At 38.8% G+C, this 25,017-nt stretch overlaps 2 protein-coding genes across 26 annotated transcripts in view; both read right to left on the minus strand.

The window, feature by feature from the left end:
- Window positions 1-379: 379 nt before the first annotated feature.
- LOC103711006 (uncharacterized) lies at window positions 380-2,194 on the minus strand. The gene is made up of 2 exons (XM_008796971.5): window positions 1,924-2,194; window positions 380-845 (listed from the first exon to the last, which is right to left on the minus strand). The coding sequence occupies exons 1-2, from the start codon at window positions 2,040-2,042 to the stop codon at window positions 482-484; spliced, it is 483 nt and encodes a 160-aa protein (XP_008795193.1). The 5' UTR covers window positions 2,043-2,194; the 3' UTR covers window positions 380-481.
- Window positions 2,195-18,494: 16,300 nt separating this feature from the next.
- The window catches only part of LOC103711005 (protein ALTERED SEED GERMINATION 2-like), a 49,706-nt gene continuing 43,183 nt past the window's right edge, over window positions 18,495-25,017 (minus strand). For 5 of the 25 annotated variants that reach the window (XR_015987149.2, XR_604710.6, XM_008796965.6 and 2 more), the window contains 5 exons: window positions 24,437-24,532; window positions 24,135-24,205; window positions 23,932-24,059; window positions 19,223-19,319; window positions 18,495-18,867 (listed from right to left, as the gene is read on the minus strand). Coding sequence is in view for 7 of the 25 variants with exons in the window: in XM_008796965.6 (XP_008795187.2) it covers window positions 19,238-19,319; window positions 23,932-24,059; window positions 24,135-24,205; window positions 24,437-24,532 (377 nt within the window). In the remaining 18 variants the exon portion in view is untranslated. Of the gene's footprint in view, window positions 18,909-19,222; window positions 19,336-23,931; window positions 24,060-24,134; window positions 24,206-24,436; window positions 24,533-25,017 lie in introns of those variants that run through there. The other 20 variants (XR_015987140.2, XR_015987150.2, XR_604708.6 and 17 more) reach the window with 12 other exon arrangements.

The raw sequence follows: 25,017 nt of genomic DNA on the forward strand, positions 1-25,017 counted from the left end.
TGTACGTACGTACGTAGTATTTTAAATGTATGTGCATGTGGATCGGAGGAGGACTCCAACTTGAGTAAGTATATGAACGAGTTCCATGGATCGGACGATAGTTGTTCGACGATCAGATTTCCTTCTCTCGAGAGACGTGAAAGGTCATAGGTTCAATTGCAGGTCAGCGTATGAAATTGCGACATAGTAAAAACCTTAGTAAAAAGCTACTACTACAGTCATCAAAAAATTGCGACATAGCTGGATTATTGGAGTCTCCGAGAAGGCTACAACTGTATGATGGAGGATTAGTTCTCGGTTATCAGCAAAATGCACGACCGCTACAGTCAGAAACTACAGGAAACCTTCCTCTCTCTCTCTCTCTCTCTTTGCCTACTCATGAAAAGAAGAGTCGAAAACATGCACTTCATTCATCTCAGATGGTCTCAAGTTCGTGGAAGAAGAGTTATTTAACTTTTAACTTACATATATAAGGGGAGGATTAACTAGAGACCTCTTCCAAGAGCTTATACCTCCGGACTTTTCCTCTGAAGACCTGCCTTCCCCTTCCCGAGCTTGGTGAGATCTCTTCCGAGCGCATCCGGTCAGTTGCATCCGGCGCCGGTCGATCCAGCGATCTTTGTTTCTTGATAGGCTTGTTAAGCTGTGGTGAAAAAGCCCCTCGATGGATCTTTCCTCCCGAGCCACCACCGGCACTGCTATTGTCAGCATTAGTAGAAGCTGAAGAGATTGAGCTGTTATGATCCGTGGTGGCTTCCTTTGAGAGAGGCTTCCCTCCTTCCTCCCTCAGACACCAGTTGCATGCTCGGTAGGATTCGGCTTTCGGATAGAGATTACTGCAGTATCTGGTCGAACAATTACAATGAAAAGGTATCATCATTGTCAGAGAGCTGTTATCAATTTGATGATATGGCTGCAAAACGCACCTTGTTTCTCTTCAAGGTGAAGGCTATTATGGTTAACATGGTCAATGTTAATTCTACCTTGTTCTTTTTTAAGATGATGAGATAATGGATTGTTGATACTAGACAGATTGTCGACGACAATAGAAGGCTAAACTACGTAATGAATCTTAATTCATACGTTGACGAGAAAAATAAATCGATCAATGATCCCTTAATTCCATTTAATCGAACTTAGACTGATCATATACATGCTAAGGATTATTAATTGACTCTAGTTATATCAACTTACTATGAGCCTAAGTTGGATATTTGCTGTCTCTGAAACGGCCGGTACCAAATTGATGGGGCAAGGGCTTGTTGATCATTGGGTTGATTATGATTATTTTTCTATGGATTCATAGAATAACCATAGAAAACGTGTATGGAAGAACTAGCAAAACCTATGCCTAGTTGATGGAAATAGGAATTAAAAGGTCATGGTTTTTCATTATGGTTCTTTAAGTTTGCTTTAGAATCATAGATTAATAGAAGATGATCAGTTGGACGACACTCTTATATCTCATTCCAGATCGACGCGAATAAGGCTTGCAGGCTATAAAATTTTGATTATGATTGTCGAGATCCTTGAGATAGCTCTAGATTTACGGAATAAAACCACAAGATAAGTCGGATCGAACACTTTTTAACACCTACGACAAATTGATGGAAATAAGGCTGCAGTCAGCCACGATTTCGCTTGTGATTGACAAATACCTCTGAACTCATAGAATAATCACAAAGACACTCATAAAACCAAGACCAAATTAATGGGAACAAGGCTTGCTGATTATGATTTTAATGATGATTGCCGAGTTGCTCTAGTTTCATAGAACAAGTAAAAAAGATAAGTTGGAGATGAGGACTCGCAGAACCTAACCTAACCAAACTGATGGGAAAAGGCTTGCTAATTGTGATTTTGATAGCAATAACTCGGATGTAGCTCTATAGTCGTAACAAGAGAATGGATTTCGAATCTTACTTGTGCTGAGACCTAACAAGGCAGACCTTGCATCGAAAGAGCTCTTGCCGCAGCCCGTGATCGCCGCACATACAACAGACGGCCGACGATGGCGATGACGCAGCTCCTTTGCTCCCCATCTCATTTCCAAGAGAAGAAGAGGAAAGATCAAGCAAGAGTACTGCTCGTATTTTTCTTCTTATTTGTTGTTCTTTGAGCTAAAGAGGAGAGGAAAAGCATGGGAGGAAATGAGAAGAGAAAAGAGGGTGGAAGGGAAGGGGATGGTGGGGTTAGGATCATGCCTCACGCATCCTGCAGGGCTCTTTATGGGAGGGGTCCCTATCTGTGGTAAAATCTTGAAATTTCAGTATATGAAGGGTAGTTTGGAATAAGAGGAAGTCAAAGACAAAAAGGCTTAGAATGTAGAAAATGGATATTAAATCAAAGCTGCAAGGCTTCACGGTAAAAATATAAGTTTAAGTAAGGGGATTTAGGTAAGTTGGAACGGGATGGTTTGACTGGCTGAATGAGCCCCTTCCATGGATTTGTGTGGCAACTACCTTGCTGTTTCATATATTATTCTTCAACCGGGATCCGGTTTGCAGAATACTATACATCTATGGGTGGCCACCGTCAAAAAATAGACGGCCATTAAATAATGGACACCGTATACGATACAACACATGCTCATAGATTATCTTGTTCGATAGATATCGACAGTCGCACGGCACTGCAATACTATATACGCACTGTATAGGGTTCATGCTTATTATTTATGTAAGTGGATGATAATTTTACTTTGCGATACTATCTCAACCCAATATTAATGGACACAAAATGCATAACATGTTACCACCTTCATCAAATCAAGTATATATATCTTCAAGAGGGAAGAAAATATTATGTTAGAGAATTTGCCATTTCAATAATCACCAAAATGTTTCAAAACTACATTAAACATTCCTTATGGTCATATAATCAATAATAAAAGGATACAATGGCATGTATGTCTTATCCTCTAAATTTACTATGTGGATCTTATCTTGTAAAAAGAAGGAATTCTTTTATATTATGCGGGTCGTAAACAAATGTGGGTGAAGATTAAAGTGATTTGTTCACCAGAAAGAGGGATTAAAAATATAAAGCCTTATTTCTATAATATGACCTTGTGTATCGGGTTCAACTGTTCCCCGTGAACTCCTCACGAGGTTAAGATAAGTTTTTTTTTTTCAAGGAGATATTAAACTCCGTTGCCTCAATGAGAGAGATGAGAAAGAGGTGGTTGGGTTGTTGGTGCCTCGTTCACAAGTTATATCGAAGACAGGACTTTTGGAACGAGAAACATCAAACTGTCCTCCAAAAGCAATAGTTTTCATCTATTTCTTCCGTTCTTTCTTTATTTTTCTTTCTTTTTGGGCTTCCAGCCCCAACACTGGCATTTCTAAAACATTGTGCTCGAGCAATGAGGAAACAGGATCCGGGCATGTGCATGGTTCCTAAATACTTGCTAAGTCTATTGACATTGATAGGCTCAAATAGAAATTTTTCTTTTTTGTTTTTATAAAAAAGAACACTTGAGAAAATTCTCTAATACTTACACAATTTTTTATGTTAATATTTCTATTGTATCATTATTTGGATACATACCAATATTAGTTAAGTATTATAGGTGAGTAATCTAACAACAATTTGCCTACATCGTATCTTGTAATAACGTGCAACGATCGTTGTAGGCTTTTGTTGACTTTGTAATTGTTAATAGGTTGTAATATTTTTCTTACTACTACATTTATATTACTATATTATAAGTAGAAATATGATCTTGTCTATAACAGCCAAAATGTCCTTGTTTTGTTATCAACCATTCCATTAGTTTATAGGATTTGAACTGTTCCTCGATTACTGTATATAGAGTTCAGAGACTTGAGATAGGAAATTTTGCAAAAGAGTTATGAAATATATTTGGGTTTGGCTGTTAATTTCACAAAGAGCTCCGTAATGCACGAATTGAGGTTTCAATAATGCTACCATTCTCGAATGGTAGACCTCTTTTAAAACCATCGTTTACCATTATAGTGAATGTAATAGTCACCTTTAGCTAGTAGCCCGAGGTTATGTAAATATGTTGGAACGAAATAATGAATGCTAAAATTTGGAACAAATGCGAGAGTGTCAATTGGTTGAGTTAATAAAATGATTTGGGGTTGGATACCAGTGACCTATGGTCTATCCAACCTTGATCCTGGTTTTGGCCAACCCTCCTCATATCCTAGTTAGAGGGGGGAAAGAGAGAGAAGTGAGAATCTTTAAGACATCTGTCAAACCACTAACGTATACCCACTAATTCACAAGAACTCATGTGAAATAATCAGATTTAGACAGATTTTTTTTTTCTTTCCAAAACCAAGGATCTCAAGACTGGGACTAGCAATCTTTTCATATCAATCTCACAACTTGTCCAAAATAATTGGGTTTCCAGTTCTTCAAACGTGCCCTCTTATTTTTTGAGAGAATCTTTCCTCTCTCTCTTCCTCTCTTAACCTTTTTCTCCATCCGAACCCAGCGGTGTCAGCTCCACGTCCGTGGGGTTTCTCTGGTGGTCTTTGTCTTGTAAGACCACAAGTACACCATTCTTCACGGTTAAGTGATCCATTTTTATTCCTCTTTCCTCTTGTTCGCTTCCCATCACCAAAAATATTTGAAGGTTTAAGGGTTAGAAGACGGAGATCTCTAGAAATGAGAGCTAGATTTTGGTGAGAGAAACTAGCGAAGAAGAAGGGAGAGAAGAATTTTGTTACTCTAACAATTCTCTTTTTCTTTTCTTTTCTTTTTTTTTAAAAAAAAAGCTGACTACAGCAGTTTTTTGTAAGTATGCATGTATGTATATCATAGCTACGTACATATGTATGTACGTGAGTACATATGGATGCTTGCATGCATGTGCCTATGTGCATATGACTATATATTGTTTAGATGAAGAGAGAAGAACAGTGGCAACCGCTGACTGGCACAGAATTTCCTGAAAAAAGACATCATCATTACCGTTCCATTACTTCTGCCAACGCAGATTCGGAGTTTACGAGATGAAAGAAGGTGATGTACGGCTGAGGGTTATGTGATGATCCTGGGGACTAGAGATGAGGACGTTGCAGCCTTCCCATTGCAAGCTCCACATAGTAAGTTGATTATGAACCAGGAATCTCGATGTTAAAGTCTTGCCCCACTCCGTGCATGGAAAGCGTGGAAGGGCCGAAAGTGGATTCGGACATTGTATCGGGCCATAAGCTAGGCTCGACGAAGAATAAGGCATGAAGGAATTTGGATCCGATCGGATCAATGCGTTGTCTGGCCTGGGCCTGTCCCTAAGCCCGAGCGCAGATTGGACTCAAAAAGTAAGCACCAAATCAGGTTCGATGCCCACCGAGAACCAAATCGAAACCTGGTTCGAGGCTCATCCCAACCCTATATTCAATTAATGGAGCTTCGACTTCTGGGATCCTTTCAAACTTTGAGGGCTTCCCCTTCAACACCACCCTCTCCTCATTTCTCTGCCCTTCTTTCCCCAACGAGATCTCTCCCTTCGTTAGCACCCACATTGACAAGGAGGCTGTGCCGGGTCATGCCTCTATCTGCACTCGGTCTGAAAGTTTTTTTCAGACTTTGGGCCACACTTAGACCTGAAGGTTTTTTTTTTTATTTTATATTTTCTATTTTCTAAAGAAAAATTAAAGTTCGGTCAGCCTTGGAAAGTACTGCACATAAGGAAACTTACGAAGAATAATAAAAGATGAGCAATTTCCCGGCACTCACTGGCCTTAAACATCAAAGGTGGAAAGAAGAAAAAAAAAATCGTACCTCATGATGTATATTCTCAGAAGAACAGTTGGATGACGCAGATCGCACATTTTGTAGCGAAGCCGAACGGCAGCGCGGAGCTAGCCAGCCATCACTGGAGTTCCTATTATACATACTTACAGAAAACTTGGGATGTTAGAAATCATACTTACGATCCTACACATCAGTATATTCTGTAGCAGCCCAAAAGCTATTGGCCCGGGCCAAGAGCACAGGCCCAAGACTCATATGCGCAGCAAGTGAAGTGAGAGAGGAGGAGGAAGACTTCGACTGGGTGTCTCCTTCCTTCCCTCATCCGATCGTGATTACGCTGGCCCAAAGAGGCCAGGCTCAAAAATCGCATGTGTGGCACGTGAGAGAGGAGAAGACTTCGGCTGGGAGTCTCTTTCCTCCCCTCATCCGATCCCGATCAAGCATGAAACCTAGTGCTTCAGGGCGATCCAAACACCGGAAAACAAGAGATCTTGGCCTATTTAAGATCCCACATCCTCTTTCTTTGAGTTCCATCGAAGAACGAGCAAGAAAACACTCAAATTTTGAGTTTTCTTTCCGAGTTCTTTGTGAGGACCCGTGCGGGCGTGTGTTTAGTCCCACATCGGTTATTCGCTGGGTAGATCTTGGGTACTTATACAGGATCAAGGAACCCAAATAATACCTTCCGGCTAGCCATTTTGGGTGAGATCCTGGGTTGTTACAAATGGTATCAGAGCTCAGATTTCAGATTTCTAGGGATTGTGTTTGAAATAGTCGGATGGAGCTTAAGTTTTAGGATCTTTAGAATTCGTCGGAAAGTTTGAGAGATGGGCAGACATTAGGCCATTAGACGAAGGTATTTATTTGCTTTTGTTATTGATAAATTTATGTTATTTTACCAGAATTTTGAAATGCTAAAATGCAACCTAATTATGGCTGTAACCAAAGTGTGAATAAGTTATTCTGAGAGTTTTCTTGGTAGAGCAATTTGTATTTCAATGATTAATTAGATTTTGACTAAATTAAGTGAAGGAATATTAATCATGAGATATTATCGTGCAATGTAATTATTTTGGAAGTTTAACTTGATATCAGGCACTATGGATATTGCTTCTAGTTGAAGTTAATTATTTTGGTAGCAATTTAAGATTCATCTATAAAAAGATGTTTAAAGCTTGGACTAGAAAATATTCATTGAAATCTGTATGTGGATCATGCATGGAGCTCGTATATAGAAGGAAAATATACTTGGGGATGAGACTTAAGAGTTCTTATTTGGCTCTACTTGAGACTTGAAACAATTAAGATTGATATTTTGATGAAAAGTCAATTAGTAAATCTTGAGAATATTGGTGGATTAAAATGTTTTTGGGTTGGTCGAAGATAGGACCTCTTTGATTTGGAAAAGTTCTTGATGGTTTTTCTTGTTAATGAAAAATTTCGTTGGAAAGTATAGTGTTTTTGATTTTGATCAATATGGATATCATTGTGTTATTAGTAGATTCTTTTATCTGCAATATATATATTAAAAAAAATGGGAACTATTACTAAAGGGATGAAATAGTTAATGAGTTTGTGGTGTTTTGAATAGATTCTCTAAGTCTAGTAGTTTACAAGATTCCGAAATGTTGCAGTATTGCAAATAAAAAATATTTTACTTATTTAAGGAATTGATCTCAATGTAAAATCATAGAGCTTATATCTTGGAGGAATTTCTTATAAATCTTTGAACCAGATTATTAGATTTGTGTGAGTTAAATATTTATTAATCAAGGCTATGAGTTGATTGTGGATTTTGTGTCACCATATGAGAAATGCAAGTGGGATTTCATGAGAGGCCCAAATAAGTTTAGCCTAAAAGAAAAGATTCAGGATGATTAAGTAAGCTCCTAAGTAAGTTAATCTAGAATCTTTTAATTATCAAAGCTTAGAATAAATATTAACTTGTATAATGGAATTGTCAAGGGAAACTAGAATTAGCTTAGTTCAAATTTGGATCTAGAATATGATTACTTGATTATATGATAGTACAAATACGACAACTATCTCAAGGGTTAATCATGACCTAGTGTACTTGGAAAGCAAGGATAAAATTTTGCTTGGATATTATAAAAAAAAAAATGTTGATGATCTTGGATCATTAAGAAATTTTGGAGAATATTGATCAGAGTTGCGCAGCGAAAGTATGATGGACTGAGTCAATTTAAACTGGTTAAAAATATTGACTGTGTTTTGGTAACATGTTATTATGAAAGACTATGTTGTTCAATAATGAAAGATTTTGTTAATAAGGGAAGGTGTATACTATTGATTCTCAGGTCAATCATGATATGATTATGTTATCTCTTGGATAGAATTTGCTATTTTTGGGTATGCTAAGAAAATAATAATAATAATAATAATTTGAGCGTATCATGACTCGGGTTAGTTGATTGTTGACTAAATATGGTCTAATTTGCTAAGTATCTGAATAAACCATGCATTATTTGCTCCCATCTTATAATTTATAAGTTTAAGTTAAAAGCTTTGTAGCATATTGAATCATGGTATCAATACTTTGCCTTTCCAGACCTGCTCTTGTGATTTGATGCAAATCATTTTTGAGATGGACCGTTGCTATCTAATGATCGTCAGTACATGTTCATTTTGTGAATTACATTTCTAGCCATTTAATGATTTGACTCCAAGGTTGGTCATCATCCTTTGAGGGATCAGCACACTACCATGATAAGTGTATGAGATCTATTTCATTTCAAATTCTATCCCAAACACAACTAATTTTAATCAATCCTGTTGTGAATCGATCCTGATCCAATCTCGAGTGAACATGCATCAAGATGATAATTTCAATATGAGATTTTAGTCAGTCACTTATCTAGTGTTAATCTTGCGAGTTTTATGAAATTTTTGATAGTTGATCCAAAGCTATCTATCACACTGATTTTGATCGAGGAAAATGAGATCTTGGATTTATATTACTCAATGGGCTGAGCATCTGAAAGGCCTAGATCTCTTAAATTTCAAGGACGAAATTTTTTTAAGGGAAAGAGAATGTGAGATACGGGATGAAGTCGGCAACCCCAGCCGACTTCAGCCCCGTCTTCTTTTTTTGGAAGAGGCCAGAGCAGGGGATCGCAGATGCGATCCCCTCCGGCTTCTTCGGGTGCAGCGAGGGCGGGGCGCCGCGGGCGTTACGCGGCAGCCCCGCGGCCACCCCATGGCCGCACGAGCGGCCGTTGATTTCGCCCCACTGCCGCGATTTTTGCGGCGGAGAGCTGTTGAAATGGGGTTATAAAACCCCCTTTCCTCCTCCCTTGGATCCTCCATCGAGCACTTTCTCTCCTCCCCCCCTCTCTTCCCTGCTTCTCCTTCTTCTCCGGTCACCGTGTGCGCCACTTCAATCGAGTTCAGCCACCCCGGGAGCTAAGCTCCTTTGATTTTCTTATTCCCCAGTTTTTCGATCTAGTTTGGCCGTTGGAAACCCCACCGCCGTTGCCGCTGCTAGCCGCCGGATCGAGCCACCTACAGCCGGGATCTGCCGCCTCCGTTGACCGCCGGTAAGCCTTCTCTTGCCCTGTATTTCATGTTTTTTTTCTGTTCAAGCCCCAAACCGAGGTCATCCTCGGATCCTCCCTCTACGGCCGAGACGCCGTGGCACTCTGCCACCGGCCACGACCGCCCTACCGACGGCCGTGTCCCCCGCGAGCCGCCGGCCGGGCCACTGTCCGGCCACCTAGGCCGGCCCCCCCTTCCTCCCTTATTTTCCATCTCCCCTGTCCGTGGGGAGATTGGGAAGGAAGAAGGCCCGTTATGGGCCGAACTGGGCCAAGATTGGGCCCAGTTCATGGTGGGCCCAACTTGGGCCCAGTTCACGGTGGGCCCAACTTGGGCCCTGCTTTAAACCGAACCCGAATCCGAACCCGAACTCGAACCCGAAACCCGAACTCATTTGGCCAATAAATAGAATTTTGCAGTTAAGCCCTTGACAGTATGTTATTTCATAAAAGGGTCTTCTATAAGTTATGTTTGATCCCTATAAGAAAGATTATTACATAAGAGTCCCCAAATGTATTCGATTGGTCCCTCTACTAAAGTTTTATTATAAAACAGTACCCTGTAATTAAGTATTAGCCCCTGCAATGCATAAATAATCCATTAGAGACCAACTTTGGGGGCCCTATTGGGCTGGATCTATGCGGGTCAATTGGGCCGTGTCCGATATGGGCCCTATCGGGCCATGCCCATTATGGGCCAACTCTGAGCCCTGTTGGGCCATGTCCAATAGTATTACTTTTGGTTTGCTTAGCTCTGAAATTTATAAAGAAATTAATTAAATGTTAACAGGTGAACCTGATCCGCCTACCTGAAGTAGGAATTAAGCGAGGAGAGGTAAGTAACTTAATACTTCAAGTGTGATTTTTAAATTATTTGATAAATAGATTAAATTCTGAAATATGTTTTGTATTTAGTAAAATGGGTCTGGCATGTTAAATTTCATTTGAAAATTATGCTCTGAAATCCGTAAACTATGACTGGAAAATTTATGAAATATGTTTTTATATATATGTATTCTCAGCATGGCTATGATCTGTTCTGTTCTGTTCTGGCCCCGCCAATGGGGATTATACGTTGGACCTGTCGACTTGTAATCTGTGAGGAACCGGTTTCGACACCGCGCCACCGGTGATTAGAATAGTGGTTTCTGGACACCGTTTCCACCGGTGACTAACAATAGTGGTTTCTGGCACTCTGTGCAACCCATGCCACTGGGTTACGTGGCCGTAGCCTATTATGTTGAGATTCTGGTATAAGAGTTTTTGAAAAAATGATAATATATTTTGGAAACAACAAAATGATGTTATTTATGATTTATTCCAGACATTATCCTGTATTTTGATCTGATATGCTCTGACCCCACTTTGGGGTATTTTGTTGCTTACTGGGCTAGTGTAGCTCATTATTCTATTTTCTCCATTTTTCAGATCTAGAGGCTTGATCTCACGGGATTGAGGAGTGCGTTAGATTTTCCGACGATTCCTTCAGTTATTGGTCCTTTAGTTAGATTGATTAAAGTATTTGACTTACGTAAGCATATGTTATTTGAAATTTTGTAAGACTGCTTTTGAATAAATTTAAAAATTTATGTCAACTTTGAACATCTGTGATTGTTCCGATATGTTTTGATGCCTTGCACGCCTGTGCGGCCCGCCGTGCGGGCGTGCGGCGTCTGCCGCGCCTCGGGCTCGGGGCGTGACAGATTTGGTGGTATCAGAGCGGACCCGGCTCATAACCTATGTAGACTAGGGGACACTGCAGCACGGATCTATTGGGACTGACCACGGGCCAATCGTGGTGTTTGTGATTAGATTTGAATAGATATGAACCCTTAGCCTGACGAGGACGTCAGGGCTTGAACGGGGGGAGTATGTGAGGACCCGTGCGGGCGTGTGTTTAGTCCCACATCGGTTATTCGCTGGGTAGATCTTGGGTACTTATACAGGATCAATTTGTAACAACCCAGGACCTCACCCAAAATGGCTAGCCGAAAGTTATTGTTTGGGTTCCTTGATCCTGTATAAGTACCCAAGATCTACCCAGCGAATAACCGATGTGGGACTAAACACACGCCCGCACGGGTCCTCACATACTCCCCCCGTTCAAGCCCTGACGTCCTCGTCAGGCTAAGGGTTCAAATCCATTCAAATCTAATCACAAACACCACGATCGGTCCGTGGTCAACCCCAATGGATCCGTGCTGCAGTGTCTCCTAGTCCACATAAGTTATGGGCCGGGTCCGCTCTGATACCATTTGTAACAACCCAGGACCTCACCCAAAATGGCTAGCCGAAAGTTATTGTTTGGGTTCCTTGATCCTGTATAAGTACCCAAGATCTACCCAGCGAATAACTGATGTGGGACTAAACACACGCCCGCACGGGTCCTCACGACCCGGCTCATAACCTATGTGGACTAGGGGACACTGCAGCACGGATCTATTGGGACTGACCACGGGCCAATCGTGGTGTTTGTGATTAGATTTGAATAGATATGAACCCTTAGCCTGACGAGGACGTCAGGGCTTGAACGGGGGGAGTATGTGAGGACCCGTGCGGGCGTGTGTTTAGTCCCACATCGGTTATTCGCTGGGTAGATCTTGGGTATTTATACAGGATCAAGGAACCCAAATAATACCTTCCGGCTAGCCATTTTGGGTGAGATCCTGGGTTGTTACATTCTTCCTCCGATTTCCACTGAAAAAGGTCACCAGAACGTCTCGCCAGACCGAGGTAAGGATCCTCCATCTTCTTCTCTTTCTTCTAGCCATGTTTTAGCCTTCGTTCGCCATGATTGAAGCCGGCGAATCACCAGAAAGTTGTTGAAACAAGGGTGCCATGTTTCGGTGTCCTTTTACTGCTATGCTGCCACCACCTGCCGTCGGTTTGGCCGAGGCTCCGGCCGTCGTCGATTGGGGACCGAGCCACCATGACCGCCACCCCCTTAGACCTGCAGGAGAAGGAAAAGGAGAAGGGGAAACGAAACTTTCCAGTAGGGGCAACCCAACGCATTTGGAGGCCTAAGATGAACTCACTGAAAGATCTTTTTTTTTTTTAAATGATGAAAAAATTTTAATAAGTGTAAATATTTTAAAAATTTTATTTAAAAATTAAACACCCTCACTCAACAAAGTTCATACCTACGCAAAAAGTGAAACAAAACTAGGACTCTAGTAAGAACGAGAGCATTTTCACTATAAAATTTTGTAACAAATTCAAGAGTAAGGCCTCGAACAGAACAATGATATATATATATATATATATATATATATATATATATATATATATATATATATATATATATGGAAAAACATGGTGATTTCCCCCTTCAATTGTGAAACAAAATAATTTTTGGAAAAAAATCTAAAGATATTATGTTTCTAGTGACGAAAGGTAAAGAAAAAGAAAATCAAAGTTTAGACTTTAGCGGAGGATCCCATTGTTCCACTGTAAACGGTAAACCGGAGAAAAAAAAAAGAAAAAGAGGAGAGATGAAGATGATGGTTCGTGATGGATGGATCTCACCAAAATAAAGTGATGTTGAGGTGGTGATGCCAAAGGAAGATCCGGCATGCCAGTGAGTGAGGGGATGAGGTCGGGGCCTCCGTGCTCGATTTGAAGCAGAAAAAGCAGTTCGCCTTCGCCGCCGGCCGCTGGCGCCGGGGATGTCGGCCCCAGGACCAAGGTCTACGCCGAGGGCGGTACCGCCGTGCTGGAAGCCTAGACGCTGCGCTAGGGAGTTCACCGGCACGGAGGAGATGATCCGGGTTGGGGAAGCGGCGAAGCGCTGTTCGGGATCGGATCCTACTGGCCTAGGGATTGGCAAAGGAAGAAGAGTTCGGTTGTTCTTGGCTACGACAGTGCGATGGGATTGGCCGATTGGCTGTTCAGACTATGGTTTCCACGTTTTTTCAATTTTAAATTTCCACGGCGGACTGGCGAAGAAAATAGCCGTTGCAAGAAAAAATTCACTGCAGCGCAAAATTTCACTATAGCTCTGTGCCTCTAGCCCTCTACGGACTGAGTCTACGATGGGCCTTCCTTCGGCCCAGGGCCTGAGGCGACCGCGGCCCTGCTTTATCAGTTCGCGAAGAGAGAAGAGACGGTTTCTAGAGTTGGGCACTGGGCCGGGCCAAGCGGGTCGTGCCTGGCACGGCCCGCGTGCTACAGTACCGGGTCGTGCCTGGCACGGCCCATTAAAGGGGGCCGTGCTGGGTTGCCATTTTCTGGCCCGCGGGCCGAGCCCGGCACGGCCCATTAGGGCCTGGGCTGGCACGGCCCACGGGCCAAGAACGGCACGGCCCGCGGGTCAGCCGGCACGGCCCGCGAGCCAGCCCGGAACGGCCCATAAGGGCCTGAACCGGGCCTGGGCCGGGCCAGGCACGGTCCGTCTCCCTTAAAATAAATAAAAATATTTTTTTTAATAAACTAATAAATATTGAAAACTAAGGATTTATTAATATAAAGCCACCTTAATGGTGGGGGGTTTGGCATAGACCCCTACCAGTTTATTAATTTAAATCAAAATGGTACATGAAGGGAGGTTTGGACTTTGGACCTTGGTCTGACCTCCAGAATACAATAAGAAAGGAGAAAAAATAGAGATGACTCACTTTAACAATTAAAAAAATAAAAATGTACAATTATAAAAAATTAAGAAATCTTACTAATCATCAGTGATTCAGTATTCACTATTCAGTAGTGTTTGTATCATCATCATCAGAGGATGTTGTATTATGTCCACCTTTATCTTGAAGTCTCGCCTCAGCATCCAACCAATCTTTGAAGCAGAGAAGCATCTCAACCGTCTCACCAGTCATCCTACTTCTCTTTTCGTCAAGAACATGCCGACCTGCACTAAAAGCGGATTCCGATGCTACTGCGGACATCGGCACAGCTAAAATATCGCGTGCAATTGCAGACATAACAGGATATTGATTTTTAACACTCTTCCACCAAGATAATACATCTAGACTCTCTATTTGATTTTCATCATATGCAGACTGAAGATCATTTCGTAAATAAAATTCTAGTTCACTACTTAAAGATGAAGAAGATGAAGATGAACTTGAAGCATGTGTGTGTTTTCTCTGTGCAATGAATGAAAAAATAGATGACGAACGAGAATCATTAGAAGAAGAAATAGAGCTTTGTATGGAGAATCTAGATCCACGAATTTTTTCATCATATATAGCATAAATATCATAAAGAAGTTGTTTTACATCAATTTTAGCAGGTTCAGGATCTTGAATCATATTTTCACAGTATGCATCAAGTAAAATTAGCACGCCATTCAATTTAACTCTTGGATCAAATACAGCAGCTAAGTTATGCATAGGACATATCTTGTCCCAATACTCATTCCATTTAGATTCCATTTGTTCAATAATAGGCATTAAAACATCATCATATCTATGTGCTGCAAATTTTTGACTAATTATATATGCTTGTTGTAAAAATGAACATGAAGTTGGATAATAAATACCAGAAAGAACATTAGTAGCATTATAAAAACTAAGCAAAAAATCTTCCAAAATTTTTCCTTTATTCCAATCAGTTTCAGTCAATGTAAAGCCTAATCCACGATCATTAATATATGCACTTAATAAGTTTTTATATGGGTATGCATCATGTATCATGCTCTATGTTGAGTTCCAACGAGTAATTACATCAAGTTTAAATTTTTTAAAACGTTTACCATGATTTATACATAGTTCCTTAAATTCTTGAAGTCTTGATCTTGAAGCATGAATAAAAGAAACTGCATTTCTAATTTTTGAAATTACATCTTGAATCATGCCCATGTCAGCTTGAACAGAAAGATTTAAGATATGACATGCACATCTAATATGCAATAAATTTCCATTTAACATGGGATGCAATGAGTCCTTTAATAATGTAACAGCAGAATTATTATTAGATGCATTATCAAAAGTAATAGACATAATTTTATCATTAATATTATATGAACATTCAGTTTGATAACTGACATTTGAAATTTGTTGCCTAGAATGTGGAAAATCAAAAGCACGAAAAGCAAGAATACGTTTATTTAATTGCCAATCATTATCAATATAATGAGCAGTAATGGCAATAAAACAATTACTACCTACAGATGCTGACCAAATATCAGAAGTTAATGAAATTTTTACATTTAAAGTAGAGAGTGTTTCAATTAAACTTTGTCTCATTGCTAAAAAGTTAGTCATAGCTACTCTTCTAAATGTACGCCTACTAGTTCTTTTGTAAGCAGGTTGTAGGTTTAATTGAACATATTCTTCAAAATTAAAAGATTTACATAAACTAAAAGGTAATTCAACCTTAACTATCCATTTTACAAGTGCTTTTCTTTGATTTTCTTGATTATATGCAAAATTACCTACAAGTGATCCCCCTTGTATATTAAGGGTACTTTGAGTTTGAGCATGAGAATCATGCATCCTATGACTCTCTTGATGTCTTTTTAAATTGCCTGTTCTCCCACTACTACTACAACTATAAAGTTTGGCACATTTTTTACATTTTGCTTTACAGACTCCATCAACCATAATTCTATCAAATTCATTCCATACAGCACTAGTCCTCTTACGAGAAGAGGTTTGATCTCCACTTGGTTCACTAGTTCTAGAGGAACTAGGAACATGGGGTTGGGGATTAGTTTCTTCTCCCTCAGAAACAGGAGGAATGCCAAAATGACTTTCCTCAAAAGATGACATATCTAAATTGATGAATGCAAAAAATAAAAACTAACCACAAGGAGGAATTGAGTAGAGGGTCAAAGGGCATAGGTAGAGCCGAGATTCTGAGCTTCCTCTTGTGCTCTCAACAGGAGTGACCTTCTCTTCTCAACAGGAACCTCCTCTTGTGTAGCACTTGAACACTTGCTAAATGCAAACTAAAAATTAAATTGCTAGAAGAGCACTTTAGAAGAGAGAAATAGTAGTAGTAGAGAAGGAGAGAATAGTTGGTTTGGTGTGGTGAGAATGAGGGAGGAAAGGGGTATTTATAGGACTCCAAAAAATTTTTTCCCAAAATACCCCTCAAATTAGCCGTTTTTGGACTATTGGGAGGGGTATTTTGGAAAAAAAACCTAATATAGCTGTTGGAAACGGCTATTTTCTCCCCTCCTTCCAGACGGGCCGTGCCAGGCACGGCCCGTTTGGAGTCGTTGCGCCAGGCACGGCCCGTCTCGTGCCGTGCCGAGCCCGGCCCGCCAATCCACGGGCCTGGGGCCGAGCCGGCACGGCCCGATGCCCATCACTAACGGTTTTTTTCTCTTACTCCCTCCTCTCTCTAGTTTCTTTCTCTTTCTTTTTTCTTTCTCTTGGCATCTCTCTCTAGCTGACCAAAGTAGGTGGTACCAGGAACTCGAGAGACCTGGTGATGGACCCTTGGTGGACACCAATAGACAGTTTAGGTTACTAGTCAAGTATTTAATTTTTTTTTGATAATCAGGTTTAATTCTGTAGAGGAAGAGCCACCTGTGCAAGAAGGTTCTAATCGGGATACTCTGCACCCCAGCTCATAGACCATGAAACGGGTCAATGATTATTGTATTTAGTTAGTCTTCGGTAGAGGCAAGAATTTATGTACTCAATCACCAGTTATATATGTCTTTATTGGTTTGTACCGCTGGATTTGCATCATTAGATTTTATATCGATAAATTTGGTTTGGCATGTGATGATATGTATTATATGATTTTCAGTACAACTATATTCGTATGGTTATTGTATGTATCAAGCATTGAAAATATGAAGATGCAAATAAAGATATTTTGAATTTGAGAAAAATTATTGTACAAGTGAACATACTTAATAAGAGTAATATGTAAATCAAACGAAGATATAATTTAAACTAACCTCGTCATGAGATAGTCTCCATAGGCTTATATATGGAATAGCTTCTATAGGCTTATATGTGGAATAGCCTCCATAAACTTATATGTTGGATAGCCTCTGTAAGCTTATGCATGTAATAGCCTCCACGGGCTTAAGCATGGAATTGTCTCTACGAGTTTATGCGTAAGATAGCTTCTACGGGCCTACGTGTGAAATTCTAGCAGTCTTAGATAGAGTTATGAACTTAGTTAGTCCAAAGCCAAAAGCTAATTGATAAAAAATCTGAAAATCAAGTTAATGAGAAACAGATAATATGACATAACAAACTATTGTTGAACAATTGATTATACTTAAGATATACAAATACATACATATATTTATATATATAAGGAATTAATAACCTACTCTCTATTACGGTAGATTATCAATCTACCTATTTTTTATTGGACAAACAATACACTTACGTTTTATAACTCTTAAGGATATTTTATGTCCATTTACAATCTCACATTAACTCATTCTCTCAATCCCCAATTAATACTCTCTCCCTCTCTCTCATGTATATGTATGTATGTATGTATGTATGTATACATATGCCTTTTTAAAAAGATGATAATAAAATGCACGCAGTTATATAAGCTTTCAGAGTATTAAAACGATATTCATTTTATCTAGTATTGCTAATTGACTAATTAATTAATTTTGCATTACTTATAATATAGCAGTTTGAGATTCTTAGTGGGTTCTTAGTGGGTTGAAAAAGTTTTTATTTTTTTTTATTTTTTTCAGAATCATAGAAGGCATAATTTCAAAAAAGAGAGACATACAATTCACGCAGCTAGTCATTGATTAATTAGTTATTTCTTTTATTTTAAAACTGTTGTTGAACAATTGGTTATATTTAATATATATGTTTGTATGTATGCACATACCTATATGTATGCATGTACATGTATGCACCTACCTGGAGGCATGCATGCATGCTTCTTTGAAAAGATAATAATAAGATGCATATATTTATATTAGTTTTTTGAGTATTAATATGATATTTATTTTATCTAAAATTAATTTTTTATTACTTACGGTACCACGATTTGAGATTGAACCAGAAAAGTTTATACTCTTTTTAACTTTTTTTTTTTTTTCAAAGAGAGAAAACATAGTTTCAAATAGGAGAGACAAAGAGCTCGAACAACGCGTCATTAGTTAATTATTTCTTTTATTTTGCTGAAAACCAGCTTGCCCTTATTTTTCCTCTAAAAATATGGATTGCACCTATTGTTATTTAACTACAATTATTGTTTTAATTGATAGGTAAGCAATCCATTTGTATATCAGAGGAGCACATGTTCCACATACCCTTGCTTGCGTTAAAGAATGAACCAAATATTATGTTGTGTTCTCTGTACAAAGGTTAGAGCTGTTCTAACACTGAAACCATAGTCTTGAAAGCACTGATGGTCCGCAAAACTATAAATCTACATTTAAAGATACCAGCGGGTGGAAAATATGCCCACAAAATCACCATGACGATGTTTATTAACATAAGAACTCGGAACACTCGCTGTACATGAACTCCAAATTCTAAGCCTTGGGATTTTCTGGTAACATAACCAGTAGTGATGCAATCAGCCCCTATGATATGATGCATATCGCCAAAATGTGAAACCACATTGCGTGGATGCTTTGCTCCTACTGCAGCAATCTCAGATACCAGGTCGCTCCAATTCCTTTCTCAAACAGCTTCAATTATCAACAATCAAAGCTTTCTGGTTTCAGTCATGCTTTGGATTAAAAAAAAAATCAAATACGATATAAGGAAAAGAGAATAAAAATCATTGCTGATATATAAATCAAGTCTTTCCACTGGAAATTTCTTCCCTTCCCACTATATACTATAAGAGAAACCAGGCACTCAAGGGAATTTCAATGGATTTGTCACTCGAGTAATGCCAAAACAATAGTGTCTCCCCATGTTAACTTATACCGAGCCAACTTTACTGTAACATATGAGATGCAAAATGATATCTGGATCTGACACAAACCAAAATAAGTATCTATGAGGTAACTTTTTTTTTTTAAAAAAAGGAAAAAATACCTGAGTGTTGACATATTAGCTCTGGGCACATTCAAAAGGATGTAAAGTTCCTTCAGCAAACTCAGGCATCCTAAACCGCTCCAAGAATTCGAATGGCCTGCATGATATATGACCTTAAAGAAAAACATAGATATGGGAAAAGGTGTTAAAGTGGAGAGGAATTAATGAACAAGTCTCCTGTGCAAGCATAGATTCAGCCACAAAATGAAGATTAATAAGTATATAGAGGGGTGCACTTATTTGTAAACTCAGTCCGCATGATGACATCCTGGCATCTTTAAAATAAACAGCCAATACAGAGAACAAATAAATACGATCTGTGCAAAATTTGTGTAGGTTCACATATTAAAAAAAAATATAACCAGTCATTTAGTAAGATAATTATATTTCAGAAATTATGAGAGTACAAGATCAGTGTACTAGGATTCATTTTACATCCTTAAAATTAATTCCACATAGAATTTAATAACAGGTTTCCTAGAAGTTCATACCAGTAAGAAAGTTAAGCTTGCTTTATAAGAAAAAGGAAATAAGGAAAAAAAAAATGATACAACAGAAACCCTGGATGAAGTCAGGACAGTCTTGACAAACCAGTGAAACTTCAGAAACTAACCCGAAAAAAAAAGTAAAAAAACTACTATTGGCTCTGATAGTAAAAAGAACATTAATGTCAAGAGGAAGAATTAGAAAGTTGCTTGATCTTTGGCATAAACAAATGCTCTCCAACAAGGAGAAATATGCTTAGGTGTCTTTCAAAATTACTTCTGAAATCAGCATAGTAACAGCACATGATCTAATGATACACATCAATGGCTTGATCTAGTGATCTTTGTTTCATGCAAGATAATATAGGAGATAAAAGGTTTTGTACAAACGATCAGGTGGCATGATTTACTTTGGATGCTTCAATATATTCTAAGCAGGATTTAGTAATATTAGCTTCATATAATTATTCAATAACAGAAGCTTCACATCAGTTAGGAAAAAGTAAACAACAAATACAAGGTAACAATGGCTACTAGTTCTGATGCATTAAAGAATGCCATTGCCCACCGAGGGGAACTCTGGCATCACCAACGACCCAAAATATGAGCAAAACGTGATGCTCTGCAATATTAAGAAAATCATCCTGTTGAATTTTAAGATATCCTGTTGATGATCTTGAGAAATTATAAATTAGCTCTTGGTTCAAAGCACTGTCCTCATATTGTCCAATGGCTCTTGCTAATATGCATGATGAATATCATAAATTAATTAACATGCATGTCTCACATTATTTAGCAACAAAAGGAAAGGTTGAGGCCTGTACATGGAGCAACTTAAACCATATCCAACAGAAGCAGTTTGAGAAAAATCCTGACCAAGATTTCTTGCTTGACCTAGTGAATCTTGGTTTGATACAGGACAATATACGAGGACTGACTACAAAGGATCATTCTCATGACATACGGAATATGCAGAATGTCTGCTCAGCCAATGATTAATTCTGGCATACATGGTTGGAAATCTTGGTGAGTCAACGTGGAACTTGGCTGAGTCTCATTTTTCATAAGTCAAAAGTTTCACTTGAATGGGCTAGCAGTGTTTTCAAGAAGAAGCATGACTGAAATGACTGGGCAGGTTACTTGTCCAGGTCACATTCCCATTTTTCAATCGTGATATTTCTAACTTGGTCAGTTTAAACCTTATTTTTACTTATACTTAACAAAGACAAAACCTGTTTAGAACTCACCAAATCAAGTGCATGTGATCTTGACTGATATGTTTCTTCGTAATTGTTAAATATTAAGTTTGTTAAATCTCTGGTAGCATTACATACAAACATATAGGTAATGAGTTGCATATGGATTTATAGTTATTAGAATCACAATTAGATGATTGTCAAGTTGTCCTTGATCTCTTAATGTTGAACAGAAGATTCAGCTTGTCTTTCCTTTCACTATATTATATCAAGGGCAGATTTTATATTTGTAATGCTCTTCTCCCTATATAGGCTATGGAACTCTATATATGTAATAGTAGTAATTAAAGGAAACACCACTTAAAAACCATAGGTCAGAAAGTTTTTGCATTAACCAATTGATGAATGCAGCATGATCCAAAGCTTCTTCAAGACGACATGGTGAATGACCAAGACTGATTTGGCGAGTCTTCCTCTGTTCCTATAAATGAGCTTCACATCTAAAATCTCTTCCTATACAATACTCCTTGAAATAGTATAATCAAACCTCAGTGAAAAATGAGTGGCTGCTGGCTGGCCACTTACATGGGCTCCACTCTTATGATTGGCATCTACAAGCCTCTTATCTGTATGTTCAAAAAAATGGATGAAAGAAAATCTCAGCTAAAAGCAAGGAGCTTTAGAAGGAAGTTGGCTACTTAATAAGTTCAAAGAAAAAACACTCAAAGGATGCATTCCTCTTGTTCAGTCAGAGATGGAGAAATATGTCACTTGGCCAGCATCATTCCCTTCGTTAAGCATCTCAAATAGTGCAAGAGAAACCTTGATCACCACGAAGTCGACAAAAAGGAATACACACAATGATGGGAATTTCTGCTGCATGATTGGTAAGGACAAAAGAGGAGGGCAGCACAATGTGGGCTAACACAAAGCACAAAGCAAAGAGAGGACTCATTGTCAGTATGGTGTGTATGCTTCAGTATGGTTCGGTGTGCCCCCATCTGACATATAGTAAACTTTGTAGCCGGCATGACAAATAGCACCATGCATGGTATGTTGTACCATACCAAACCGAATGGTACGAAATATATTGTACCCTACCGGTTTGATACCGATACACAGTACCGGGGTGTATAAACACTCGGTATGCTAAACCGGCCTCGTACCGTACTGTACCGATATAGCGAAAGCGTTGCACCAACATGGGCCCAGTACTGAGATGGCGTACTTCGGTACCATGTGCCAGTATGCAGGGCAAATCGGGCCCTATAAATATTTATACCATTTTAGATCAATACATACCAATATCCTCTGGTCAATATGACATACTACCCAATTAGAAAAGAACTTAACAATACTGATTCAGAAATCCATTTATTTTCTAGTGATGATTTCTTTCTATTGTTTTTCTATAAAAAAGCCAAGAATCAACATCTCACCTTGCTTAATGAAGAAATTTTGAAAACTTTAGTTCTTGATATATTCTAAAATGATAGTTGTAAGCATCAAAATATAGTTGCTCTGAGTGAAGGACTTTTTAGTGAAATAACTACCACGATTAGCAATTCAACCAATGGATCAAAACAAGTAGTTTAGATATCATATCAATCTGGTGAGGAATCAATACTAAACTGGGTGTCAATACCTAGTTTGTACACAAACCAGTTTGACCGGATCAGATCATACTACTTAGTATCAACTGGTATCAAGTAGTATTGAATACTAATTACTACTCACCAAACTTGCCAATTCCACCCGATATCGGTCAGTACCAAGTGAAGAAAGGACATTGGACACCTTTTTATTTCCTTTTTGTTAACAGTGTTTTGAATGTGAGAGAGAGAGAGAGAGAGGAAAAGAAGCAACTAAGTGCTCCTATTTCTTCACATCCAACCACCCAAAATACAGGAAGGTAACCACTCTCCCTTCCCCCTTTTTTGGCAACAAAAAATGGACAAAATTCAAGAAAAAGGAACAAATAATGCCAAATTTTCTGAAATGCTAGCGGTAAGAATCAACATAATATAGCTTTCATCAGAGGACTTGCTGGCTAAATAGGATAAGTGCTAAGAATGTTGTTTGGGTTGATATGCAACAAGATGACTTAGATGCCTACATTATCCCTCCAGTGGAATTTACATGTCCTATATAGCAAGTACCATCACCCTAGAGTAAAAATATACCAGAATTAAATTTTTTATTTAGCCTGACTAGATATGGGGGGAGCACAGATAGATTTAGGAAATGCTTCATTTGACAAACAGGCAAGCATAAGAAAGATAATCACTGCATTGATCTCACTTGGAGAGTGTTTGGCATTGCTAATGCTAATCAAAAATTGCTTCTAAAAAGCATCTCTAGAAAAAGTGTTTACGAGTACCATCCCCCTAGAGTAAAAATATACCAGAATTAAATTTTTTTATTTAGCCTGATTAGATATAAGGGGGAGCCCAGATAGATTTAGGAAATGCTTCATCTGACAAACAGGCAAGCATAAGAAAGATAATCACTGCACTGATCTCACTTGGAGAGTGTTTGGCATTGCTAATGCTAATAAAAAATTGCCTCTAAAAAGCATCTCTAGAAAAGTGCGTACAAGGAATCTGTGCTCATATAATGTGTTTGGTCAACTGAAGTAAAAAATCACATTACTTATAGAGTGTTTACAAGAGAACATTTGTTTGTTAATACTGAGATAGCATTAACTTTTCTAACCTTTCACATGAAATAAGCTGCTTTTCAATGTTATGAACTTTGTGGGAAGAGATGCATGCCAACAAGTTGTCTCCCAGTAAGGCAAGCTACAAATCCTAATGTATCCTAAAAGCAATATAAAAAAACTCTACTTTTTAACAAAATCCCGTTAGAAATAACTTACCAAACAATTTTTCACCTGAAAGACTTTTTGCCTTATAAAGTTGAAAAAAAGAAAAAACCCCTCTTATAAGCAATGCCAAGCATGCTCTTAGAAAACTACAATGAAAAAAGAGTGGATTTTGTATTGGAGCAACAATTATAATAATCTTACAGCATATCTTCACGGTTGCGGCACAATTTGCGCTGATTGTTTTCTATAGCACTCAACACATCTGCAGTCTCTGGTCCTGCTGTTCCTCCTGCAACCATCGATGGAACTTCTGCAAGTGGTGTCCACATCTGCAAATATGTACAGTTAGAATCCAACTCCCTGGTTATACGTACCCATTGAAGATTTCTGTTCATCATAGTTACCTTAACTGTGTTATCAATTCCACTAGTTGCAATAGCACAATCAAACGGATGACATTGTACACAGTTCACAACTAGAAAAGAAACATAATCAATCACAAAAGATTTTTTTTTATCAAAAAAATACAATAGGAAGGAAGTCAGGGATCATAGCATGGTGCAACAATAAAAGGCTTGGGATGACGGGCGCAATTTCACGGGTTCGATTCTTGGGGCCACCACTTTGTGCAAAAAATGCCCAAGGTTAGGTCTGTCCCCAGTTTGCCCCTCTTAGGAGCCAACCTTTAACAGAAAGGAGGCATTACCAGCTTCATCTCCAGCAAGCATTTTAATAAGCCTTCCTGTTCTCTTCTCCCAAATAAACCACCTTCCATCATCACTTCCACTAGCAACAAATGCTCCTACATGAGTAACATAATGTATGAGACAAATCATCAGCAAGCATGACTACTATAAGTGGGCTTAGTTCATTTGATAGTACACTTTCAATCCTGAACATTGTTTGTGCTGAGAATAAAGCAGCCAATACATGAAGCAGAATAATGGACATTTTGCATGAGACAAGTTAGTGATCAAACGTGAATGCACAAATAATCTGCACAATGCTGTCTGGATTTTCCAAAATCTATACCTCGTTGATGGACATCAAACATATGGTTGTTACCTTTCCAGAGTTGCCCTATGCATTTATTGTTAGACATCAAGATATTTTCTCACATAGGAGTTACACGCCAAGGTGTAGCACATCATTTTGGATGCGAAAATCATTGCCTTGTTTGAGGACACGTTTTATCGCACCAGCCTGAAGAGGTAAGTGGCATATATTCGAGGAATGTGGAATATATTCTTTGCAACTCAGTGCATGTAACTTAGAGGGAAGGAAACA

Source organism: Phoenix dactylifera, chromosome 5 (assembly GCF_051530095.1).
Source record: "Phoenix dactylifera cultivar Ajwa chromosome 5, Ajwa_hap1_PhDact_Kaust_v1.1, whole genome shotgun sequence".
Lineage (NCBI taxonomy): Eukaryota > Viridiplantae > Streptophyta > Magnoliopsida > Arecales > Arecaceae > Phoenix > Phoenix dactylifera.

What these genes read in the sequence shown, in the direction of transcription:
- LOC103711006 (XM_008796971.5), bottom strand. Translation starts at nt 2,042, where the DNA reads ATGGGGAGCAAAGGAGCTGCGTCATCGCCATCGTCGGCCGTCTGTTGT. An exon ending in CTTGTTAGGTCTCAGCACAA is followed by an intron (nt 846 to 1,923) that starts GTAAGATTCGAA and finishes TTGTTCGACCAG; the next exon opens with ATACTGCAGTAATCTCTATC.